Raw genomic sequence first — 24,175 nt, 5'->3', positions numbered from 1 at the left:
GGGCTGGGCCCAGAGGAGTCTGTGGTTATTTACAGCCTATCTCCCATCCGGTTTGAGCATAGCCTTTGCTGCTCCTCTCTGAAGAGATATTTATCACCATGGATGCCAGTGTGTGTGAGAACCATTGCTTCTTGAGGGTAGAGCTAGAAGCCATACTAACTTTAATTTCCTTCATTTGTCTGTCTTCCTGAGAAATTAAGAGGAGGTAGTATCTGCACATTGTTGTGGATGGATTTTTCCTAAATTAAAACCTCTTTTGCTGACCTTCTTCTGAGACTGTTCTGTAGGGATGACATCCATTGCAATTAGAAAGGGTTGGGGGATTAAGATGGTGTCTCTGGAGAAGGTGACATTTGCTTGCTAAATTCTCTGAAAATGTCTATGTGTTAATAGGGTGAAGGCAGAGGAACAGAATCAAAGGCCTTGAACAAGAGAGGGACTGGCATGGTGACAACTTTGAGAAGTAGCATGTGACTTGCCAGCTTAGAGAACTATGAGCAGCAGCTGAAGACTCAGCATGCTTCTCACTGGAGTAACTATGGTCAACATTTCAGTTAGAATAACTCATTCAAAGTACAAGAAATTTCTGAGGAAGTCCACATGAGAATAGGTAGTAATATCATTGTATATGGATTTAAATTATCCAAAATGGCAGGCCACCAATGCTTAGGAATCTTTGAAGTGAGTTTGTATTTTGCTGTTAATAACTCCTGGGGTGATTTTCCTGTGCAGGTGAGTAGGCCATGGCAGACTCCAAGTCTTTATGCCACATGCTGGTCTCTCAGCTGAAGGAACCTTTACGGCAAGAAGACAAGTGAGCCTCCATTTTGTTTGGGCACCTGAAAGTGACAAGATTTTCTGAACCTAGATTTTTAAAATATTTTCTCCCCTTCTCCCCACTCATAGTCAGTCAATTGATGGAGAAACTAGAGCAGGGTAGGGTTTTAGTTGCTAAATTAAGAAGTTCAAGTAAATGTTCTATTAAAGGAAATAAAGATACAGCAATGTCTGCTCACCCCTATGCATTGAAACTGTTGCTTCTTCTCTAATACCCTTTTAAGTGTCGTTTATGTTTTCTCAGAAATCTGCTTGGGCATAATTTAAGGGAGACATCTATTTCCCACATGTCACAGTTCCTTTGGTTGTATGAGGCACCATTTTTCCCAGCATGGTTGTCATCATGCCAACCCACTGGATAGCCCATGGTGAAGACAACTTGGAAATGTGGCTCTCAACGATAGAGACCTGGCTTCTTGGCCAGGTCAAACATGGAGCAAGGACTCAAAAGCTTGCCTTTTAATACAACTAGCATCCATATCTTTTATTGTTTTAACACACAGATTAGAATTTGACCCAAAAGTGGATAATTTGAAAACACCAAGAACTGGCCTGTTAAGACTCATGCAAACACAACTGCACCAGAGGCTGTGAAAAGAGAAGCCATGAGAAGATGGTATATTAGGAAAATTGGAAGATACTGATTGTAGAGATTTGAATGAGGAATGTACCTCCCCCCACCCCCATCCCCACCCCTCCCATTCCCTGCAGTCTCAGTCATTTGAACACTCGCTCCCCAGTTGGCAGTGCTCGCTGTGAAGTTGTAGAGGGTTCTTTATTGGAGGAAGTTTGAGGTGGACTTAGAAAGATTATAGCACTGCCTTGCTGGTAGTTTGCTCTCTCTGCTTTGAGCTTGTCATTCAAGATGTGAGCTCTCAACTTCCTGTCGCAGTAGCCATGCCTCTGCTTGACCATCACCGACTCTCATCACTCTGAATCCGTAAGCCAAAATAAGCTCTCTCTCCCTTAGGTTGCTTCTACTTACTCTGTTCTATCAGAGTAATGGGAAAGTAACTTACACACCAAAATTCAGAAGATGTAAATTTAGAGGAAAAAAAATAAAAGCCTCAGATACCTTCTAACTTGGAGAGCTTGGCTTAACTGACTTTGTTTACCCAATCTTGACACACAATAAGATTGGGTTTCACTTGTACATAGGTTCATTTGTCCTGTTTTTCTCAAGTTAAAGCCACTAACACCCAGGTCTCATGGGATTCCATGTAGTTACTCTGATCCAGGTGACACTAACAATGTCACTTGAGGTGTTTGTGGTCCTTGTTAATAACACTTTTTTTCAGGAACTCTCAGAAACTCACCCGATGGCCTCAAACTAAGAAATCTGCCTGCCTCTGCCTCCCAAGTGCTGGGATTAAAGGAATGCACCACCACCACCACCCGGCTGCCAACTCACTTTTAATTGCTTTTTAGGTCTCCCTGTTTATCTTTCCAAAATTCTCACTTTTGCTTCTCCTTGCTATATCTGATTTTATTTATTTGCTCTCTTTTGCTTTTTCATTTTTACACAAGTTCTGCCCTTCTATCCAGTCCCAATCCCACTACCTGTGACCTTTACACCTCATCTAAATGATCTTAGCATCAAGTTTAAAATCGTGAAATTTGAATTGCTCACAGCACTGAGATTTATGCTTTTGGGGCCAATATGAGGAAAGAAAAGAATTATTATGTACATTGAATATCACAGAGTTCAAATTATACTAATCCACTACTTGACCTATTTTTGTGTCAGCAGTTGGGCCAGTGGGTGATTGCCTCCTACTGTTACCCCTGGTCACTAACTGATTTGATCAATACCTTCTGAGTCTTGTTTAGCAGCCCCTGTTGGAATTGAATCTTGTTGGTGGGAAACCCTTCCACAGACCAAAGCTTCACATGTTGTGAACACTCTGTGTGTGTGGTGGGGGTGTGTTTGAGGGAGATGATCCTTTTCTAGGAAAAAGTGCTTCCTGAAAGAACATTTGGAAGTCAAGAAGAATTCATGAGACCATTACATAGCTACATATTTAACATAGAATGTGATTTCCATTATAGGCTGATATTTGTTTTATTATCAGTAAGAGTGAGTTACATACTACACAAAGTATGGGATACATTAATCAGGAAACAAACACTATTGGTCCACAAATTTAAAACTTATGAGAGAAGTGCTGGCACAGGACTTAATAAACCCCTTACCCCATTCCATTCTACCCCCCAAAAGAATAACCGCCCAAGTTATAGAATTAAAAACAAACCAGAACTATAGTTTCTTCACATCGCAATGACTTCATGTTCTGGAATGTTTGGCAAACATTACCCAGATTCCTCGCCTCCTGTGACTTATTTCTCAGCATTTCTCTTTATTTTGTCTATGCCTTTGCCTGTACCTCTTGCTAGGTAGGAACTTATGTGCTCTTAAACATATTCACTATTATATTACCTAAATACTGTGACCCATGGTATTTCACAGAGGGAGAAGGGGAGGGCAAGTGAAGGAGGAGGGAAGAAGGCGTATCAAATGAGGGAACATATTAAACTGCATATGAGAAAAAATGACTACATAACTTCTCTACTTGATACAAATGATTATTGTTAAACAGTGAATTGAGGCTAAACCTCCAAAGCTCCCGACCGTATGCTGTCTTCATCATTCTCTGCAATAAGCTTCCATTTAGAGTCCCGGATGTCTCCTCAGCGGGGAAAGCAGACACTTTTCAGTTCCAGGATGACTTATTGAGGCTACAGAAAGCTTTTCCTTTGCTTAACAATTGCTTTCATTAGCCACAGGACTATATAATGGGACATGTATTTAACACCGGAAGTAGCTTTGAAATTGTTGGCTGTGCTGAGAATGTTAAATGGATGCTGGAAGGCAGGTGGAGTGGAGACTCAACTCTGGAGAGTCAACACACCAAGACTTACAGCCCAAACCCGCCTAGAGTTCGCTAGCCCTGGGGTTTGGATGCTTGGATGCTCCAAACTGAACCCTCCACTCTCTACTTTCCGGCACCCACAAGTCTGATGGAAAAGAAGCCCTCCACAGTTGCCTTTTCTTATAGTTAATTTCCTGTAGGATCTTAAGATGGACTTCCTTGGCTTGCCTCATGGTGAGCCCTGAAACGCCTTCTGTCACCCAGGATGACAACGAGATGCGGTTAGTTTATCCTTTATGCTGGGCTGTTCCTCTGTGTTTTCTAGCCAGTGGGCTAATTTTCCTAGGCTGAGCACTGACTTCTTTGCTCTTCCCACTTTCTGCTTTATTGCCTCTCTCCTTGTGTCCAATTATCTTCCAAATCTGCTAAATCCCCAGGAAGTGAAGGAACTGCCAGCTGGAGGATCCAGTTTCAGGAGTGAAAGTCATTCGTGCAAATTTACCCGCCGCTTAAACAATTCTCAAGCCATCTCTTGTATGATGGCATAATTTAGTAAATCCCTAGAAGGGAGTGCTTTTTAGCTTATCAATTGATTTGTTAGTGGATGCCTACTGCTCTTCAAGAAATAATTAAATCCTTCTTATTGAAATGGATTTTAGAGGAGGCATCAGTCAAGTGACATCTATGTTATTAAATGGGATAAAGGAAAAACTTTTTCATTAACTCACCTCATGTATTTGAAATGAAAATGGGCTAAAAGTTCAATGTATACAATAAAGTATGGTGGTATCTGGAATATAAGCAAAGAGAGTAAAGTATTTCCATACATTTGGTTCTACCTTTTGAAAGGTGTCCTCTATATAGGAGAGAGTGTGTGTGAGTGTGCGTGTGTATGTGTGAGTGTGTGTGTCTGTGTGTCTGTTTACATGAACAACCCTGCTCTAGCAGACACACATGGGACCTAGGCTCCTGAGCCTGATGGGCTCTGTATCTGCTGATTTGATTTAAAGATTAATCTGACCCTCAACCCAGAACTATATCAGGCTCAGACAGAAGCCCAGATTATGGGCCAGTTCCTAGGTGAATCACAGGCCTCCTTCAAGAACAAGAAGCAAGTACTCCTGTCCATTGACCACAATTTAGACCCAACCCTTTCCTACATCCCAGACCCACTTTCAGCCTAGCCATGTTCTCCTGGAAGAGGGAGACACAAGCAGCCCTGGGCTCACACACTAAGTAAGCTTCATACTTTCTCAGGCAATTTATTCAAGGGAAACTGGCGAGCAGGGGAAGGAGGGGGAAGGAATGCTAAACAAGCACTACATATTCTTTTCCTGGAAAGGTCATCCCACTTTTTCTAATTTCAAGGATTTAAAAGAATGTATTTTCTTCTTGTTACCATAGAAACTCCGACTAACATAGAGGTTTGTTGTTTGTTTGCTTTTTTCCCTCCAAAACGTTTCTAGTCCAATTTTAATACATTTGCCTTCTCCTTTGGAGCTAAACTACTTATCTCCCACTGACTGTCTTATATGTTAGAAGAATATATATGTGTATATATTGCTTTAAATTTAAAAGTATAGAGAGATATAATAAATGTCTGGATATATAAGGCAGCCATTTGACTGCAGACGCATGCCTTCCTGCATTTTTGTGGCCTCACAGCACTGCCCTTGAGGCGCTCTTCCTTCTCTCCTCCCCTTCTGCTGACAAGACTAGCCAGTCACACAGTCAGTTTGTAAGCATCATCAATTGAGGTCTCCTAACAGGAGCCAACTGGGTGAGTGTGTAACAGCTTGTTCATTCCTTGGGTATTTCAGACATTTGGATACTCGAGCTAATGTGAATAAAATATTTCAACTTTAAATTATTTTTCCATTGTTTAAGAAACAGCTCAAAAAGATTTTGGGGTACTTAGCATTTCTAATTGTTCCAGAGAGTCAAAGACTGACTTTTCCCCTCATGATTTGGAAACATAAGGGCAGAATTGAAATGAATTCTGTTTAGAAGCACAATGTATTCATTGTGTTTCTCAATGAGAATGTCCAGCTAACACAGTGATACTTCAGAAAGTAGAGGTCACTGTTGTTAAATAATATATTTGTTTAAAAACCCAATGGTGGCTGCCTTATAACAAGCTTGCTGCTTTTTACTAATCAAATTCTGAAGTCAATAGAAAATAAGAATTAAAACAGTAAACAAGACCAGTCAAATCTCCAACAGGGGCTCCTTGCACTGGTTTTCTTTTCAACCTAGTTTAAAGAGCAATCTATCACCTATTCTGTGCACAGACAGCTTTATGTTAAGCAGGATATTTTTGTGACTTAGATTTGACAGTAACTTGGTAAACCTTTATTACCAAGTAATCAGAAAGAATAAGAGAAAATGAAGGTCCTTAGACAACAGATCCATATAACTAAATCAACGAGCGAGTTAGCAGTTAGTTCAGCCTGTGGTTCGCCTATGTTTGTGTATCTTGGAGCAAAGCTGTTATAGAGAAATGCGCAACGTGCCTGGGGGATGCTGTGTTGCTACAGATGTAACTCAACTCACAGGGAGACTTTCTGAAGCCTGACCAGATGACTACTTGATTAACTCCTTATAAAACTCAGAGCGCACAAAGCGGGGCAGAGAATCCTTCTCCATCAGGGCATAGATCCTTTTCTGGGCCAGGTCAAAGCTGTGAGGGGAAGGCTCCACCAGGTTCTTCATGGTGATGTCTTTAGTGAAGTGGTCAATGTTCACCTGTGGGCCAGGAAACAGAGTCACCGAGTCAGCTCAGGCTGCAGATTCGATGAGGGTACCAGAGGAGCAGAGTTCTTACTACCAAGACACGAGATAGGAGGCTTGCCATGCGAGGTAAAAAATACCACTGCTCTTTCAGAAGAACTGATACTGGCGTGAACGTGTGATTCAGATTCAGATCCAACCAGTATTGGATGCCTACCAGGTGTCCTCTGCCAGTCCCCAATCTATGAATATGCTATTCCATCCTTTAGCAACCTAAGAATGTATATACAAGGTCAAGTGGCTTGAGATCATCTCTCTGTTATGTGTTTTCAAATCTGGAGCAATGGAGTTGAATGCAGATGAATCAATGCTAGATTTCATGTTTCTATCGAAATTAACTTTCCTGTTTTTGATGACAGTGACAGAGAACAAATAATTTGTGGCCAGGGACCCATGACCTTTTTCAGAGCTTTAGAACTGTTGTTTCCTGACAACAAAGGAGGAAACAATAGTTCTGATGCCATGACAAATACAGCCGTGAGTCAGCACTTTATCTACTGAGTGGTAAATCCAGGCCAGGGAGTGAACCCAGGACTTTCTGCATACTAGCAAGTGCTTTATACCCTACACCCACACCCGTCTCTTAAGAGGGCCAGTTAGGGATACAACATAACCAAAGGAATGAATATCTGATGTTGTGTCTATAAGATGTAACATATATGAAAAAGAAGAGAGATGGTAGGAACCTTTTCCCTTACACATCATCTATAATAGATCATTGACTAAGCAAATGGCTCACTCAATCACCTATGTGCTCGACTCCAAACCTTGATGAAAATCTAGTGTCCACAGTGGATTCAAGAGAACAGTGTAGGATAGCAGGTCCTGATCAGATGGACTGCTCTGGGTATGGCCATTCTGAAATTTTTCAACAAGTTTTTCAGTTCGGTTTCATTGACAGCAAAGATGAGGGCAGACAAACTTCCCCAAAGCTTTCTTGAAACCTGAACATACCTGATCTTTAGCAGTCAGTTAGTTAGGTATTCTGGCTTTAAATACCTTTTGCTCTGTTAATGTGGATTATTTTGATTTTCATGAATGGGAGTCCTGTTGCCTCAACAAAGGACAAATGTCAAAGGCTAGCACCAGGGGACTCACTGGCATCAATTAGTTCAAACATTCATGTGTCTTTTCATATCTACTGTCTAATTCTCGCAATTTTACAAACAGTTGCAGTCATTCTTACTTTTTGAAGGGAAGAAACCAAGCCCCTTGTTTTATCCCAAATCTTATATTGGCCTTCTTCCTGTTTAAGGTTGGTTGCATGGTACTGAACTGAGACTCTAATGCTATTGGCTATACATCATTTAAAACAGGCACCTGACCCTATCACACTGCCTTTGCATTCTGTAGGTGCTTACCATGCACTCTAATCACAAGTACAAGTAGCCTTTCGGTCCAAATGTCGTGCCTGCAGCTCATGAAGCTGTACCTGGGAATGTGATGGTCTGACTCTTAAACAGCTGCACTCAGATGCCACCTGCCCACCAGCACCAACCTCTTTAGGGGCCTCTGTCTGGATGAATTCTTCATAAATTTGCTTGGCCTTCTCCGCCATTTTGATGGGGGACTTGATCTTCTTGTAATTCTCACAGGCAGCCCAGAACTCAAGATTTTCCTCACTGAATTCAGACTTCAGGAAACTTTTGAAGCTGGCAAATCCATCTAGCAGATAAAAAGTGAATAGGGAAATTTCACTAATTGATTTGACAATGAAGCTAAATCTATTTAGTAGCCCAATCTTACTTCCAATACATTCCACCATTGATGTAAAAATTTTACAAATGGAAATTCATTTAATTCTCAGTACATACCCAAAGAACAGATGCTGGAAGTGACCTATTTTGTAAATGAGGTCACAGAAGTTAAGGGACTGTTCCCAAATGCCCAACCAGTAAGTTCAGAGCCAGGACTCAGAACAAGGCTATCTACGTCTTCAGTCTCACACATTTGTCTATTATCCTCAGATATTTTTCAAGAGATGTGTGATTCTGTTTCTTGGAACATGAAATGTCCATTAGGAACTGTGTACTCTCTCCTGCACTTGAACTGAGAGAAAAACAGAAGGCTCAAACAAAGATGCTAGGGATGATGGGGAAAGGCTCCCTAATGCTGTCCAGTGCACAGATTTTAGTTCATTCTCATCCGCCTTATCCCTTTGTTCAGATGCACACAGGCTGGGACAGAATCAGAGACGATAGAGAACAGCTCTGCCCATCCTTCACTCTGACCCTAGAGATCAGGCTTTACCTCACTTCTATTACACAAGGGAATGTAGTGTACATTCAGGTGACAAATGTGTAGAACTCTGAGGACTCACATCAGTACTGACAACACTCAGGACTCATGCCAATTCCAAAGAAAACTTCTTTTTAGTGATGAAAATTGAATTGAGAGCTTCATGTATGCTACACAAGCACTCTACCAAAAAGCTATGCTCCTAGTCCCAGAGAATATAATCAAGACTTGTTTGTCAAAATAAATAATATTTGTAATGACTACCAGAAACTATTATCTCATTTCTTTTTAACAGTTGAATTTTGAGTAAGTCACTATGTTAAATGAAATAAGCTTGGTTCCCTAGCAAAGTTTAGAGATTCCAAGGGAAGTAGAAAAGAAAAATAATAATAAAAGACAAGACCCATTGCACATCTTTACATCTGTGCAGTGAAGAGAAACCTTTGAAAAGCACAAATGGAGTCAGAGCAGCAGCCTAACTTCAGTTAGGAAGGAAGGTAGAATAGATGAAATAGGAATATTCAAACTGATGTCTGACCGAAGGGACCAGGTGAAGCTGTCACATACACAGAGTTATTATGTCCATTAGCTAATTTTATGTCTGTGTTTAGAATATAGAGAATGTAATATAACAACTGTGAGTCCTATACAGACATAGATGCTATATGTGTACCTATGATAATTCCTGGGCTGTATCCTTTCCTCTTTCTTTCTCAAGCTTCTAGAACCTTCCAAATGATAAATGGAGAGAGTTCATAAAAAGGATTTAATAAGGTATTGGAGATGAAAAAGAAAAATGCTGTTTTCCTACTCTTATTAAAGAATGTGCATGTGTGTGTATATATGTGTGTATGTGTGTATGTGTGTGTGTGTGTATGTGTATTCACACATATTCATAAAACTGCTCAAACCAAATCCTAACATCTGTGTCTGTAAGAAAAGACTCACGCTATTACAAAGGAAATTGGAGGTTTCTAAAAGGGAGGAAACATTACAAACATTACAATTTCCACAGCCTATGCTAATGTCACAATCCTAGCAGCATGGCCTGGTGTGCCACTTGCCTCCTGAGACAGAAGACAGAAATGACTGCCATCAACTTCAGGGAACAGAAACCCCTTATTTGTCTCATCTGGACTTGTCTACCATTCATTATTTCTTTTTAGGTATCATATTCATTTTCTAAATTAATTTTTAACTCATTTTTAATTAATTTCTCTTTTTCTTGAAGACTTGTTGCCATCTTGTCTATAGACTGTGAATTTTTATTTATTGGCCATTGACTATTTTATGAATTGCACAAAATATATGTGATGATGAAGCCAAAGACATAGATCTATTTTTAATACGTATGTGTGTGGTATGTGTGCACGTGTATATGTGTGTGATCATGTGTGTGGGTATACATGCTGTTCTTGGATCCTAACGCACATGTGTTGACATGTGAGATCCAAGGTTGACGTCTGGAATCTTCATTGCTCGTCCACCTTATTCTTTGTGATATGAACTCTCAGTCAGACCCAGAGCTTGCTGGTAAGGTTAGTCTCCTTGGCTAGCTTGTTCTGGAGTTTTCCTGTCTCCACCTGAGGGGTGTGGAATTACAGATGGGTCAGCACTCCCACTTGGTCGTTACATGGACACTGCAGATTCAGACCTCTGTTCCTTTTACTTACATTACCAGGTAACACTTAACCACTGAGCTATCTTCCTGATACATTTTTATTCCTCCTGTGCTGTTCATGTTATTTCCAACGGCCACACTCAATTCTTAAGAAAGAGAATGTCCAGGTTGGAAATTAACTGGGATTAGGTTCAGTATTGATTCCTGGACCCAAGCAATTTAATCTTTCCTCTGCACTTCTAGGACACTATTGTGGATCAATAGTAGAAATATCTAGGAACATGAGCTTGCTTGAAAAGCAGTTTTCTCTAGGAACCTGGCTGGCTACTTGGATTACTTTGAAATCCTTTGATAAAATCAGACATCTTTCTTCTTACTATCCCCACCATAGTTTCTTCTGTATTACTTGACATTATTTAATGATAACTGGTTCACATATACACTGAAAGAAATGAGACCCACCTTTATCCTTGTCCTGGATATTTCACTGTTTTTTTGAACAAATGTGTTGGATGCTCTTTAGTGAAATGAAAAAAACTCTCGTCTTTTTAAACTTTTTAGTTGTACCAGGAAATAAGGTCTTATAATATGCATCCATTTAACCAGAACTCAGACTTCAGAGGAAAAAATAATTCCATAGAATATGCCTGTGGCAAACTCTTAGTCCCAAACACCCAGAGACCCAGAGCCCCTCCGCTCCACAGTCTCTCAGCCTCACAGCCTCACAGCCCCTCAGCCGCATAGCTCCTCAGTCCCTCAGCCCCTCAGCCCACCTATTATAAGACACTCTGAGTCACATACTCCTCTCTCTGCAAAATTTTGAGATCAAGATCAGTCCTTCCAAACACTGGTATTTCAGACCTGAGGACACTTGTCTAGATTCCTCAGTGACCTGAGCATATTCACTCACAGCAGGAATTGAACTTATGAACCAGCTCTCCATTGCAGAGACCCATGTCCTGAATACTGGTTCTATCACTCTGGTGAATTCCACAGTACAATTTCAAGGCTTTTTGTCAATGTATGCACTTTAAACCAAACCACATAAATAGTTTTATGTCCTACTGGTCTGGGAGCTATTTAAAGCTACTCTTTCTTAGTCTGGCTCCTAAGCGGTCTCTAGGGGGGGGGGGGGGGACCTCTCTTAGGAGAGTCCTACACAGTCACTTCCAGTCAACTCTCTACTTCATAGACTCTGGTTTTCTATCGCACCTTTTCTCAGAGATTTTTACTGTTGAATTCATATCACCTCTGCATGTATGGTTTGTTATATTCTACAAGATACACATATCTTTTGTAATCCACTGCTTTTACCTGAGGACTTCATACCACAGAACTCCAGCACATAACCCCAAGAAAGCATTAGGGGACCTCTATAAGCCAGCACAGAGCCTCAAAATATCTCTCAGCACACCCAGGGACCACCGCTACACAGAATTCTGATGAAGCTCATCTGATGACTGACCGCCGTAAGCATTCTGTGTGTATAGAACCCATATGTCACATGGTATCCATACATTGTAATCTCTGAGCTGACCCTAATGAGTGATAGTGGTTTTCGACATTAGGCAAATCAGAGTAACATCCTTGTATGAAGAGTGGGGATGGCTGGAGGGAAGCATCTGTAAAAGCACTTGGAAGATAAAAGGAGCATTAAATAAATCCAAGAATCCAAGTCAGATTGTCATAAAATATTGAAAATAAGATTAGTGCAAATGCCTCATTGGAGACGGGGTGGGGAGGAGAGAGAAATGGCATTGGTACTTTATAAGAACCATGACATGGCTTACTGGTTCAAAGCTCAGCTCCGGCTTTAGACCCAAGATTGGTCAGTGGTGATTCCCGGCACACCTTATTATGAAATAACATAGACAAGTTATTTAGCCTGTTGGAGCCTCTGTGGCTTTCCTTTACAAAGAAAAGTAGTAACGAAACCTACATGACAGGGCTATGGTGAAGACTAAACAATCTACACACGTGGCTCTTTTATGGGGCCACCTGTAATCTTCATGAAGTCCAGTACACGCTGGATTTCATCATTATTTACAACAAATTAAAAATGATTATCTGTCATAATTACAAGCCAAACACACATGCTATCTCATCTGTGACATCTTTCCTCTTCTGCCACCTACTCCCTCCTGAGGGTTTTTGTCAATGGAGAAAGACAGCACTTTCTCCCCCTTTCCCTCCAAGACTACCTGCTTGTTCAGCCATCTTTTCCATGAGGATTTTAACTATTTGATCTCTCCTTCTCTTCACTACATCCTTCCTCAAATATATGTACCTATTGCTTATAGTGGATCTCAGTGGACTAGGAAATCCCTCCAACTCCAGGACCAAAGAATTTTTTTTTTTTTAAAGACAGGGCCTCTCTGTGTAGCTCTGACTGTCCTGAAAAATCTCTCTCTAAACAAGGCTGGCCTTGAACTCAGAGATCTGCCTGCCTCTGCCTCCTAAGAACTGGGATTAAAGGCATGCAACGCCACATCCAGAAGAACAAGGATTTTAAAGAAAAGCAAATACCTCAGTTTTGTTACTATTGTATTTTATACCATAGGCAAGCTACCCTTCTCTCTGAATAATGGATTCTTTTTGTGAAAAATAGAGGTGCTTGTTGCACCTAAGTACAAGATTACTGCAATATCTAAATAGACCAATATATGTAAATTGCTTAGAATAACATATAAAATATATGAATGAAGAATACTTCTTTTCTATCACACATTTTATGATCACTATCATAGATGAAAGTCATGGCTGCCCATCAGTGAGATAATGAGAATGTGGACCCAAGACACAGAAGAAAGAAAACTGGAACTCTGTGGGGGGGGGATGGTGCACACCTTTAATCCCAGCACTTGGGAGGCAAAGGCAGGTAGATTTCTGAGTTCGAGGTCAGCCTGGTCTACAGAGTGAGTTCCAGGACAGCCAGGGCTATACAGAGAAACCCTGTCTCGGAAAAAAAAAAAAAAAACCCTCCCCCCCCCCCAAAAAAAACCCCTGGAACTTGAAGGAAGTGAGCCAAAGCCAACTATGGTGATGGGAACCGAAGGATGAGCTTGGAGCCTGTTGCTCTGTGCCTTGAGACACAGTGCAGTCCACGGGGTGTCTGAGGAAATGCTCTGACCTTTGACAGCTCTTGGGAAAAGAGAACCCAAATAAAGACTGTGCTGCCACAGACTGAGCTTTGTCCCTGTTTGCTCTTAAAAGTGCTCATGTGGGAGAATCTATATTCCTGGTGATGCTAGGATGGAATTATGCAAGCCTCCATGTGCAGTCTATTTTTGGTTTTAAAGATCGTCATTCTTGCTATGTGCCCTAAAGACCTAGCAAACAAAAACAGACGACTCCTGTTTCAGAACTGAAGGCAAAACTCATAAGAATGTGATGTATTTTAAGAATAAAGTCAAAGACCCCCAAATAATTGAAAGTCATCTTTAGGGTCAGTAAAATGGCTGAGGTGATAAAGGCATTTGCTGTGCAAACCTGATGTCCCAAGTTCTGTTCTGTTCTAGAACCCTCAGTGAAAAGAGAACCAACTCCTGAAAGTTACCCTCTGATCTCACACACACACACACACACACACACACACACACACACACACACTGCATGCATTACTAATAAATAACATAATTAAAAAAATTATTTTGATTAGGCAGATCTTTGTGAGTGAGAAAAGATTGAACAGCAGCTTATATAGGGTTTATTTCCACTAAAGAAAATTCGATTTAATAGATGCTTTTGTAACTATATCAACTCTGAGAGGCAATGCCTATGCTAACACAAGGAATTACAAATGTTCCTTGTGAATTAGAAAAATGCTACTCCTCCGCCTCCAGGAATTGGGAGGAGGGCTACTGTCGTTTTGTTTTGTTTTGTTTTGTTTTTGTTTTTTGGTCATGTTACTCTTTAGTTCAGATGGGTCCAGAACTCACCATATGGCCCATGCTAGCCTTACACTCACAGTAATTATTTTGTCTCCACCTCTTAAGCACTTGAATTACAAAGTATGAGCCATCATGCTCAACTTTAGATGGCTTAACTTTCTCAAGTCAAGCACGCAGAAAAGAATAATTGTGCTTGGAATAGTACACCTTTTAAATACACCTGCCTTTCTTACTTGCTTTGTATCAATCACAGCTATTAGATATTTCTGATTAGAGATTATTAGTTTCAACAGATCCAAAATGGGATACTTCTTAAGAGATATTGACTTAGTCATAGCTTGATTGACATTTATCCAGGATGCATAATAGCTGACAGGCAGGTAACATGTCACACTCTGCTTCTCCAGGCTGGTGATGCTGATGTGTCTAGATGCTGGAGAATTTTTGGGGCATACCAGTGCTCCCTATGTTTCCAACCTAGAAATGAATGCAGATAAAAAGAGCAGAGACAGAACAGTAAGAGAGTCATAGAGGAAGAAGTGTCTCAGTGAGAATCAGAGCGGAGAGACAGTAATAGAAATATAATAGAGAAGAGACAGACAGACAGTGGTAACTGACAGTCTTACAGCTTCACCCTCCTTACAAGCCACAGTTCTATCATTTCTGTTGGGTCTTTCATACACATACCTTAAACCTTAGTGTGAGTGAAAAGAATTACATACAAACACATTAGACATTTACCCTCCCCCTTAAGAATTCTGAAAATATAGTTCTGATAACTCTTAAATTTCTTTATAACAGCAGTGAATACTCTTATGTAGGCCACTTGACATTCATAACTTATCAACATACTATTCCAAAATGCTATTGTCCCCAAAATTACTGAAATAAGATAATAAATCAATAAATGAACACAAATATCCTTGTTCTGCATAGCTGTTCTATAATCATGAGATTTCTAGGTCTGAAGAAGCAAACTCAATTAAATTGCTCACTCATATAAAAAATATGCATTGAATACCTTGTATGTGTCAGGGCATGGTACTCTCTTTAGCATAAGGCTAAACAGACCAAATAGAGAATCAAAAATGAATGTGATTCAAATGTCTCAAATTAGAGGCTTTGGGTCTCTGCTCCAAAGATTAGAGATGGGGTTTATTGCTTATAAGCAGATAAGCAATGTTTATGATGTCTACTCCATCATAAACAAACTGGAAAAATACCGATGTAAGGTCTAGAGATGGCTCAGTAGTTAAAAGCCCTGGTTACTCTTGTAGAAGACCCGAGTTTGGTTTCCAGCAAATACAAGGCAGTTCATATCCTTCTATAACTCCAATTCCAGGGCATCTGACACCCTCTTCTGGACTCCTCCAGAGCCAGGCATAAATGATGTACACATAAGTATGTATAGGCAAAACTCACATATAAAATAAAAATAAATAAGACTTTGTTTTAAAATATTTACATATAATCCACCAGGCAGTCAATGTCATTTATTCTTCCCTATGTACTCATGGTGGCTCCAATAAGAAGCACTCTTTAAATCCTTATTGTTTTAATTATCTAATAACATTTCATATTTAATATTCCATGCTTGTTGTGGAGATAAAGAAATAAGTAGGACATTGTAAGTTGGTCACAAATTTAGAGTGACTCAGCCAACAGATATTTATGGTCCATGTACTTTATTTTGCCCAGGAGAAAAAGACAAAATCTGGGCTGTGAATGAATTCATAGCATGACCCAGAGGGAAAACAACAGAACACAGATAGCTAGGACTAAACACCATGAAAGATGTGCTGACAAATGACATTGGGACTTTTTAGACTGATTGATTCTTCCTTAATGGCCATGGAAGACAAGGCATCTGACATTTGGGTTAGCTCTTCTAAAAAGAGAAAGTCTGCAGATAAATAACTGAGAACAAGGTATGTCTATCAGAGAGTTTACACAGGGGTCTCACATAAACAGAGAATGGTTCAATGTTCCTAGAGACCAGTCATGTAGTTATTGTCATTAAGTCTTGAACATTAGCCATTTGAAGTTGGTCCTATAAGCCATAGGGACCGGTGAGGACTGTGCAGTAGAGAAAAGGAAAGTAATACTTGCTGTACTAATTCCAGTTTGAAAAGAGTGTGCATCCTGTTGTATCTCAAATGAAGGCTAAAAAAGAGGAAGCAGAGTATGGAGAGGGTCAGCCAAGGGGTGGAGAGAGCAATCTTCTAAGGACAAAAGAGCAGTTGATAGCAGGTTGAGCTAAGAAGCCTATGGCTTGTTCAAAGACATCTTCAACATGAAATCTAGGTCTTTCTCCACCTATGAGGCAAAGCAGGAAAGGTGGTTGAGAGAGGGAGGCAGGAAAATCAGGAATTCAAAGCCATCCTCAGATACATTGTGAGTATGAGGGCCAGCCTGGACTGCATGATACCCTGTCTCAGTCAGAAAGGCACGTGATGAGACTTATACAAACAAACAAGGACAGGCATGAGCATAGACTCAAATATTCATCCGTCCTCACATTCTTCCCCTTTTAGCCAACTGCACAATTGTACTTCCAAGCTGCTCGCCACTTGTTGAGAGCACAAACTGGAGAAGAACTTGAGCAGAGCAAAGATGTTTTGTGTCTGTCCCTAGTCTGACCCGACTGAGAACCATGTGAACTTACAGCTGCTCTGGAGAAGCTTGTCCAGGGATTGGCGCCACTGCAGGACCTCCTCCAGCGAGGGCCTAAACCAAGGATAAAGACAAAGAAGGGGGACAGTGTAAGAAGGAAGTTACTCATACATGACAATGACTTGACTTTGGTATTCTTAGGTGACACATCTGGTGATTGGTCCTCAGGATGGGGTCAGATGGATTGTTTCCTCATGATTAGGTCTGATTAGCTGCTTTGCTGCCTGATATCTGCATGAATTTTTATTGCCTTCTGAACAGTCTGACTAGACAGGTTTCTTTGACAAGTTGAATCCATTTGTCCTAAGGCTGTGTCCAATAGTCTTATATATTCTATATGAGTGAATCTGAAGATTATCTTTATTTCGAATATAGCTTAATGAAATCTAATTGCCCCCTCACAGAGGGTAAACTAATGTTCTATATTTCACAATGTCCCACATTAGTCACCGACATAATCAACAAATGGTATTTGGTGGAGACTCCAATGCCACAGTTATCTCACTAAGGATAATAGCAGTCAATCAGCTTGATTTTACCCCATACTGGAAGTATGTACATGTATTTATTTATTTTTCCTTCCTAGTTAAGATAGAATGATACTTTTTGGAAGCTTATTTTTTTCTCAAAAGAAAAGTCCTTAGTGTCTCTTAAGTCAGAATGTTGAACATAAATGTTGACTTCAAAGAAGGTTAATAGCCAAGATATAATAATAATAATAATAATAATAATAGACTATTTTCCTTTAATGTTTGCATCCACAGGAGCCCCCACAGCTGTACTTTGTCACGACCATTGATTCTCTCCTCTCACCAGCACGAGGATGTACCTTCCTGCATTCACAGTGCCTGAATCCTTGAATCACCGCATTTGGTCTTTACTATGCAATTAAATCAGATTGGCAAGACATTTATTATGAGACAAAAATGATGAAGTGTTTTTCCCGAGGTCTTAGGTTGTTTAGTAACTGTTCCAGACAACTCAGAAAGATTCTTGTTTCCAGTTCTTATGAAATCATATCTTTGCACATTTAAATCATTGAGAGAAGCAACTGATATAACAGACAATTTTCAGTCTGTACTTTATTTTTCAGGCATATGCATTCTCGTTGCATCTCTGTAAGGAGTCTAAGATGGTCTTCTAACTCAAGTGTTGTGGCCACCTCCTAAACTGTTTGTAGGATATGTATCAGTTACGTCCTGATTTGATTTGATTTGATTTTTTTTCAAATTTATGTCTTCTCCCTTTGAAAGCCAAACTAAACAAAAAACGGGGGAAATAAATCTTCTGAAATAAACTTAGATGGGTTCTGTTTTCCTAGCCAGACACATAAATCTCAGATCAAAAACATATGAATTTCTCACAGTGGTATCGGTCTTCCCTCTTCTCCCTCTCCCTGGTTACTATAAAGAAACAGAGAGAGGAAGGATGGCATAAATATGGCTTGTTAGTATGTTCCTATGTCTTTTTTATTCACTTCACTGATAACCACAAAATGACATGTTTTCATATGGATGGTAACTCCCTTTGGCCACTCAGTGTTACTTGATACCAAGCACTTTTGCTACATGTATATTATTCTGTATGCACCTGTTCATAGTGGGTTGAATACTTTACACAAAGCAGAATACTTTCAAGTTCTCAGGATCGAGAGCATGTTCTACAATGGAACGATAAGAAACTGACTTCTCAGGGTAGGCCTGATTCATGCCCCAAGCCTCCTGATTGTATACATCTTTTCATAAAATGAAATACCCTTTTTCTGCCCTTGTTCTTTGGCAAGTATAAAGGCACACAGGAATAAACAATGCCATGAGCAGGTGTCCCTGACTTAAACATGTCACCAGATGCAATTTGTCCCAAAAGGTCTCATTACAAAACCCAGTAATGGTCAATATCAGCGGCACATCACGGCCAAGATTAAATTCCTGAAAGGGACATGTGCCGAGTCTGCTTGGGGGTGAAATTAGTCCAAATTGATTTAAGGGCGTAGTTGAACAGGACACATCCCCCCACGGCATGTAGCCCCGTGTTCTGATTACCAGTCTAGGAGGAAACAGGTTCATCCTGTCCTGATTCTCAGAATTGGCCAGCCCTCATTAAGTGTGACTTCTTTGGAAACAAGATAGATGCAGATCTAAATAGCCAATGAGCATCTTGGTCCGCAAGGCCACTGCTGACCTAAAAGGGCAAGCAGAGTCTCCTCTCCCTGTGTGGGTGTTAGGGATGGGGAGGAAGGTAGCCCAGGTAGAAGACAAGATAAACATTTTTAGGAGTCATTAACCATGTGTTTTATAATGCCCAGTGCAAATGTCCCCTGATTGAGGAAGTGACCACATTAGTTTGGAAACAGGAGCTTTTTCCATTGTTAAATGCCCTTCACTTGAAGAATCTTTCATATGGTAACAGTGCACATAACCCCTGCAGGGACTGTGTGTTATTCCTGGAGAACTTTTTCCATTCTTTCGTATGGACCCAGCATCAAGTCTAAAGTAATGAATGAGGTTGGTTGCAAAGACCAAAGATGTATGTTCAGTTATGGTCATCAAAATATGGCAAGATTTTTCCTCTGTACCAAACTATAGTTTATGCTTCACTGTTGTCAAATGGATGAGGACCCAGTCCGTGCTTATGGACCTGAGGGGTCATGAGCCAAGTATACTCTATAGAACATCTTTTAGTAAACAGGTGTCAAGTTAAACGGCAAATAAAATCTGCCCTTAGTTTACCCAGAGTTAGACTTGTTGAAAGCCACAGCTAACTCAATACTTAGATCTGAATGAACAAACCAGCCATTGCTACCCCGCTACCAATACTAGTCAATATTATCTGTAGCACTGTAGAAGAATGGCACCAATGGCTGGGGTTTGAAGGTTTAGTTTCCTTGTGGTTTTAGTTTGGTTGGTCATATACAGTGTCTTGTACAATGCTTAATTATCCTTGATCATGTTTTCCTATGTACTTGCTTTTGACAAGAAAATCAAACCTTGAGTTCATTGATGTAATTTAGGAGAGCCTGCTTTATTCTTCCTTCCTGTCCTACAGAGCACAATCAAGTGCATGCCCATTGATTGAGTCCTTGCCCCACAGATAGTGACACTCCTGCAGACTTTTGAAAGGTCACTTCTTTATGTCCATGAAATTTTACACATTTCCTTTCAAGACTCACTCTGCAGTTAACCAGCTGCAGGAACACACAGGATGACTTTCTGTGACTAGTCACCAGCCAGGGTTCTGACTGGTTACTTGTGGAGGCCACTCTTGGGCTTTAGAATGGCAAACACAATGAGATCAATGTAGTCAGTAGCAGATGTCAAGGAGGGACATTTAGAATTAAAAAAAAAAAAAAACTTACTGAACGAGTATCTGCCCCTGACATTTTGTAATTCAGTGTGTATTACAAACCATAATGTTATTACAAACTCAATGCATGTGGCTTACATATTTGCTATTATTCACCCTGAGGATCTACAGCAGAGCCTCTGAGAATGCAGGGGATAGGCAGAGTAGGACATGGAGAGAGAGAAAACACTTCTTAAACCATGAGTTAAAAAAGAGAGTTCTGATAAATAGGGATCTATGACAAAACAGGCCATATAAGTCAGACAGACAGCCTTGGAAACAATACCTTCATCAAGGATGTAGACCTATTGGAGGAGAAAGTCTGCAGGCAAGCCAATGGAAGCAAAGAGAATGGGGTAAGGGTCAAAAAGATGAGGGAGGGACTTTGTTTTCCAGCATGGAACACTAATACTTGTCTTCTCCTAATTGGCCAAGGCCAATTTTGGAATACCAAAATGATACGAGAAGCTGGAACTGGATATAAGAAAGTAAGACAGCTTATTTCTATTTTCCCCCCAGGGGCTCAAGTTTTTAATCAGATGAGAATGTAAAATATATTAAAAAATAGAAAGTACTTCTTCAAAGCAAATGGCCAAAGAAGATGAGAGAAGCTAAAAATACATACCTTCCATCAAGAGGTTTATTTTTTCCTCAGAAGATACGGGTTTAAAAAAACACAGAGAAATGTGGAAATGAAGAAATGAGTTTACCTAAGGTCATGCAGAACAAGGTGGTTCCCTGAAGGCTAAAGGCACAGAACTCCACCCAAAGGGAAGAGGTAAGGAGGTAGAACAGGGCACTTGTGTTTGCAAGGAGCACACCTTCAGTTTCACTGTTGAAAACAGCTGTCATGGAGAAGCATCCCCTTGAGATCAGGGGTGGGGTGGGGGGAGTGTTGTCTTTCCCAGAAACAAATAATATTTCTGATAGAAGAAAGGGAAGGAAGGAAAGACAAGAGGAGCAAATAAGCCAATAAATTTCAAAAATTTCAAATTGTTGAAATTTCTCCAACAATTTCTCTCTTGATTCCCCAAGTGCCCAGTGGTTCAAGTGCCTGGGTGGTGTTCGAGAGCAGACAATCAAGATAGGAAATAGTGAGATCTGAAAATGTTAATCCCAAAGGATCAATGATTACCACATTGTTTGCTTCAAAATAGACCTTTTGACCTGCTGGCTATGATGTGATTCTTGCTCTCCCCTAGTCCTGGTAGCCTGCTGCTCCACATTGAATTAGCTTCTCCTTTTTAAAGGTAGAAAATTCAATTATGCCTCACTTCCGGTTTGTGAACACTTTGAAGTAATAAAAGGAAGAAAATGGAAATATCCACTTAGGATGATGGAAAATGACTTTAAAGCAGAATAACCCAGTTTTGTATCCCCCAGCCAATCAACTATATTAAGTTGAAGGTCATTTGGACAAAGGATAGGATGGCCAATTTCTACAAATATTAGATTTAAAAAGAGACATGAAAGTTAAAAAGGTAGTCTACTTTTCCCACACCATCTGTGATCTTGAAGCTTTTAGAAAGCAGAATGAAGGAGTTAGCATACCTTGGATGGTCCAATAAATAGCTTCCCCTCTATTTCTATGGATAGCTGTGCTATAAACAGAGGATTCAGTGCATCTGTCTAGACAGTAAGGGAGTTAATGGAAGATGACGGACAGTGATGACGGCATGGGTGGTGTTACTGACTTAAAGTAGGTGGATCTTAGGCATAGCCTCTTGACTCTTTGGAATCATACTTTCCTGCTATGCTTCACTGGTGGATGTGGGTGGGTATGATGTACACAGCTGAAGCTGGGAGACAGAGGACTCTAAAACCACTATCAGGAATAGGATTTTTTTTTTTATGAGTTGGAAAGGCAATGCTTGGTGTATAGTAAGTGGGAACAGGAAGGCAAGTCTTCATTCTTCCCAAAAGTAGCAGCTCAGCTCTTCCACTGGACCTTGAAGGGAACCTAGTATATTCAAGAAGAAACTATTGAGTCCTAAATTGTCTGCTTTTCCATGTGAACTTGCTCACATTCCCCTCCCAAGGAAGAGGCCTTGGTTGTTACTTTATGCTGAGCGCTCAGGGCTTATAATTAATTGGATCAGGGTTACTTGACCCAAGCCAATAAATTATCAGATGTCTTGACCTTACAGTCAATAACTGAGAGGCTGGTGCCATTTTATAAAGTACAGTTCATCTTTCCAAACATGAGGCGAGGCTCTACTTCTTTTAATTCTGTCACTATTTAATGTTATGATCTCGACATGGAAGTGTTTTAAAAAATATACTATTTATGAAGCAACTCTCTGAGGACTCAGGTGGTCTTCAGTGAAGGGAGTAGCTCTACCGATAAATGACAGGAGCAGACGCTTGAAAAACAGCTGTCATCTGAGGGGAAAATGAGAGGAATCCATATTCAGGACTCACTTGTGCGCCTTGACAGGCCTCTCCGGCTTCTCATTATACGGAATGACAAGGTCAACAGCAGAGTCTGGCTTCTGGAGGAGAATTCCCAACTTGATCTTGATCTCCTTGGCCCTGAAAGAATGGATGTCAGGGGACAAGAATGACACATGGCACACAAATCCCAGTGATTTCTTTCTGCATCAGAGAAAGAAAACCACAAAGCACCTCTTTTGCTTCTTCCATTTCTATCACAGCAAAAAAGAACATAAAGATAGAAAACAGGACACACGGGTTCCAATAATTGTTTAGAAGACACCGATTATTTCCATAACCTCATTCCAATCTTCATTGTTCTATTCATATTTTCTAATTTCTATATGGCAGGTAATATCATCTTGTTCCCATTTTGCAGAGGGGGAAACTGAATGAGAGAAAGTTTAAATATATTAATATAGCTCAGTGAGTACGTGATCAAGCCCGAGAAGCCTGTCCCCAGAATCTCCAAGGGCAATTACTAACTGCATTGTCTCTCATTCTCCTGAGGGCTCTGGCTCTGGCCACCAACTAGATGCATTACCTTTGAGAAATTTTGTTTTTATTTTTTTCTGCCAAATCTCTGTCCTCTTTCTATAAAATGATAGAGTAAACCTAGATGCCTTTGAAAGTCATTTGCAATCATAGCATTTCAGTATTTTTGCTTAATTGCTCTATAGCTGTTGTAAGTAGCCGCCTTTCAGCAGTCTTTCTAGAGGAGATTCATTTTCAGTGGATGGACCTGAGATTTACTAGCCCTTTAACTTTAGCATTTTACTGAGCAGATGTGGTCAGAATTCTGGGTGGACTTATATCATAGGGTGGGACACATGGTTTTCACTCAGTTTTAAAACCAATCTTTGAAGCAAATCTTCTTCATGATTATACTTTAAACAGACCATGGGTATTATATAAACATCAATCTTCTGTCTGTCTGTCTGTTCATGTATCTATATATCTATTTATCACCATCTATCTATTCATCTGTCTGTCTCCATCCATCCATCCATCTATCTATCTAATTGTGTGTGTGTGTGTGTGTATTTGTGTGTTCACATGTGCCATGACATATCTGTGAAGGTCAGAGAACAACTTTTGGGAGTTGATTCTTTCCTACCACTTTGTTTGGGCAAGGTCTATCATTTCTGCTACCCTGATGCTCTAAATGCTCTGAGAGATTCCATGTAATTATCCTGTTTTTACCTCCCATCTCATCACGGGAGTGGCAAGATTACAGATGTGAGCCACGGCAACCGGCTTGTTGTGTTTTCTAGGGATGGAACCAAGGCTTTGGGGACTTGTGTTGAAAGTACATTTACCAGTTGAGCCATCTTCAGCCCTAAAACCCTAATCTCAAAAAGTAACTCACAGATAAGTCGTGTATTAGGAAACCCCAGAGTGTTCTTTGTCACTGTGGTCCTCAGCATGCGCTTTTAGGATGGGGCTTATCATATTGCATTATAGCTATTGATTTGTGCCTG

At 40.3% G+C, this 24,175-nt stretch overlaps 1 protein-coding gene across 1 annotated transcript in view; it reads right to left on the bottom strand.

The window, feature by feature from the left end:
* Positions 1-2,880: 2,880 nt before the first annotated feature.
* Positions 2,881-24,175, bottom strand: part of Rgs5 (regulator of G protein signaling 5) — a 39,339-nt gene continuing 18,044 nt past the window's right edge. Inside the window, exons 2-5 of the mRNA XM_052200673.1 lie at positions 22,683-22,793; positions 16,912-16,973; positions 7,996-8,162; positions 2,881-6,452 (exon numbers count right to left, since the gene is read on the bottom strand). Coding sequence (XP_052056633.1) covers positions 6,291-6,452; positions 7,996-8,162; positions 16,912-16,973; positions 22,683-22,793 — 502 coding nt within the window. The 3' untranslated portion in view covers positions 2,881-6,290. The remainder of the gene's footprint in view (positions 6,453-7,995; positions 8,163-16,911; positions 16,974-22,682; positions 22,794-24,175) is intronic.

Source organism: Apodemus sylvaticus, chromosome 12 (assembly GCF_947179515.1).
Source record: "Apodemus sylvaticus chromosome 12, mApoSyl1.1, whole genome shotgun sequence".
Lineage (NCBI taxonomy): Eukaryota > Metazoa > Chordata > Mammalia > Rodentia > Muridae > Apodemus > Apodemus sylvaticus.
This window is presented reverse-complemented; position numbering and strand designations above follow the sequence as displayed.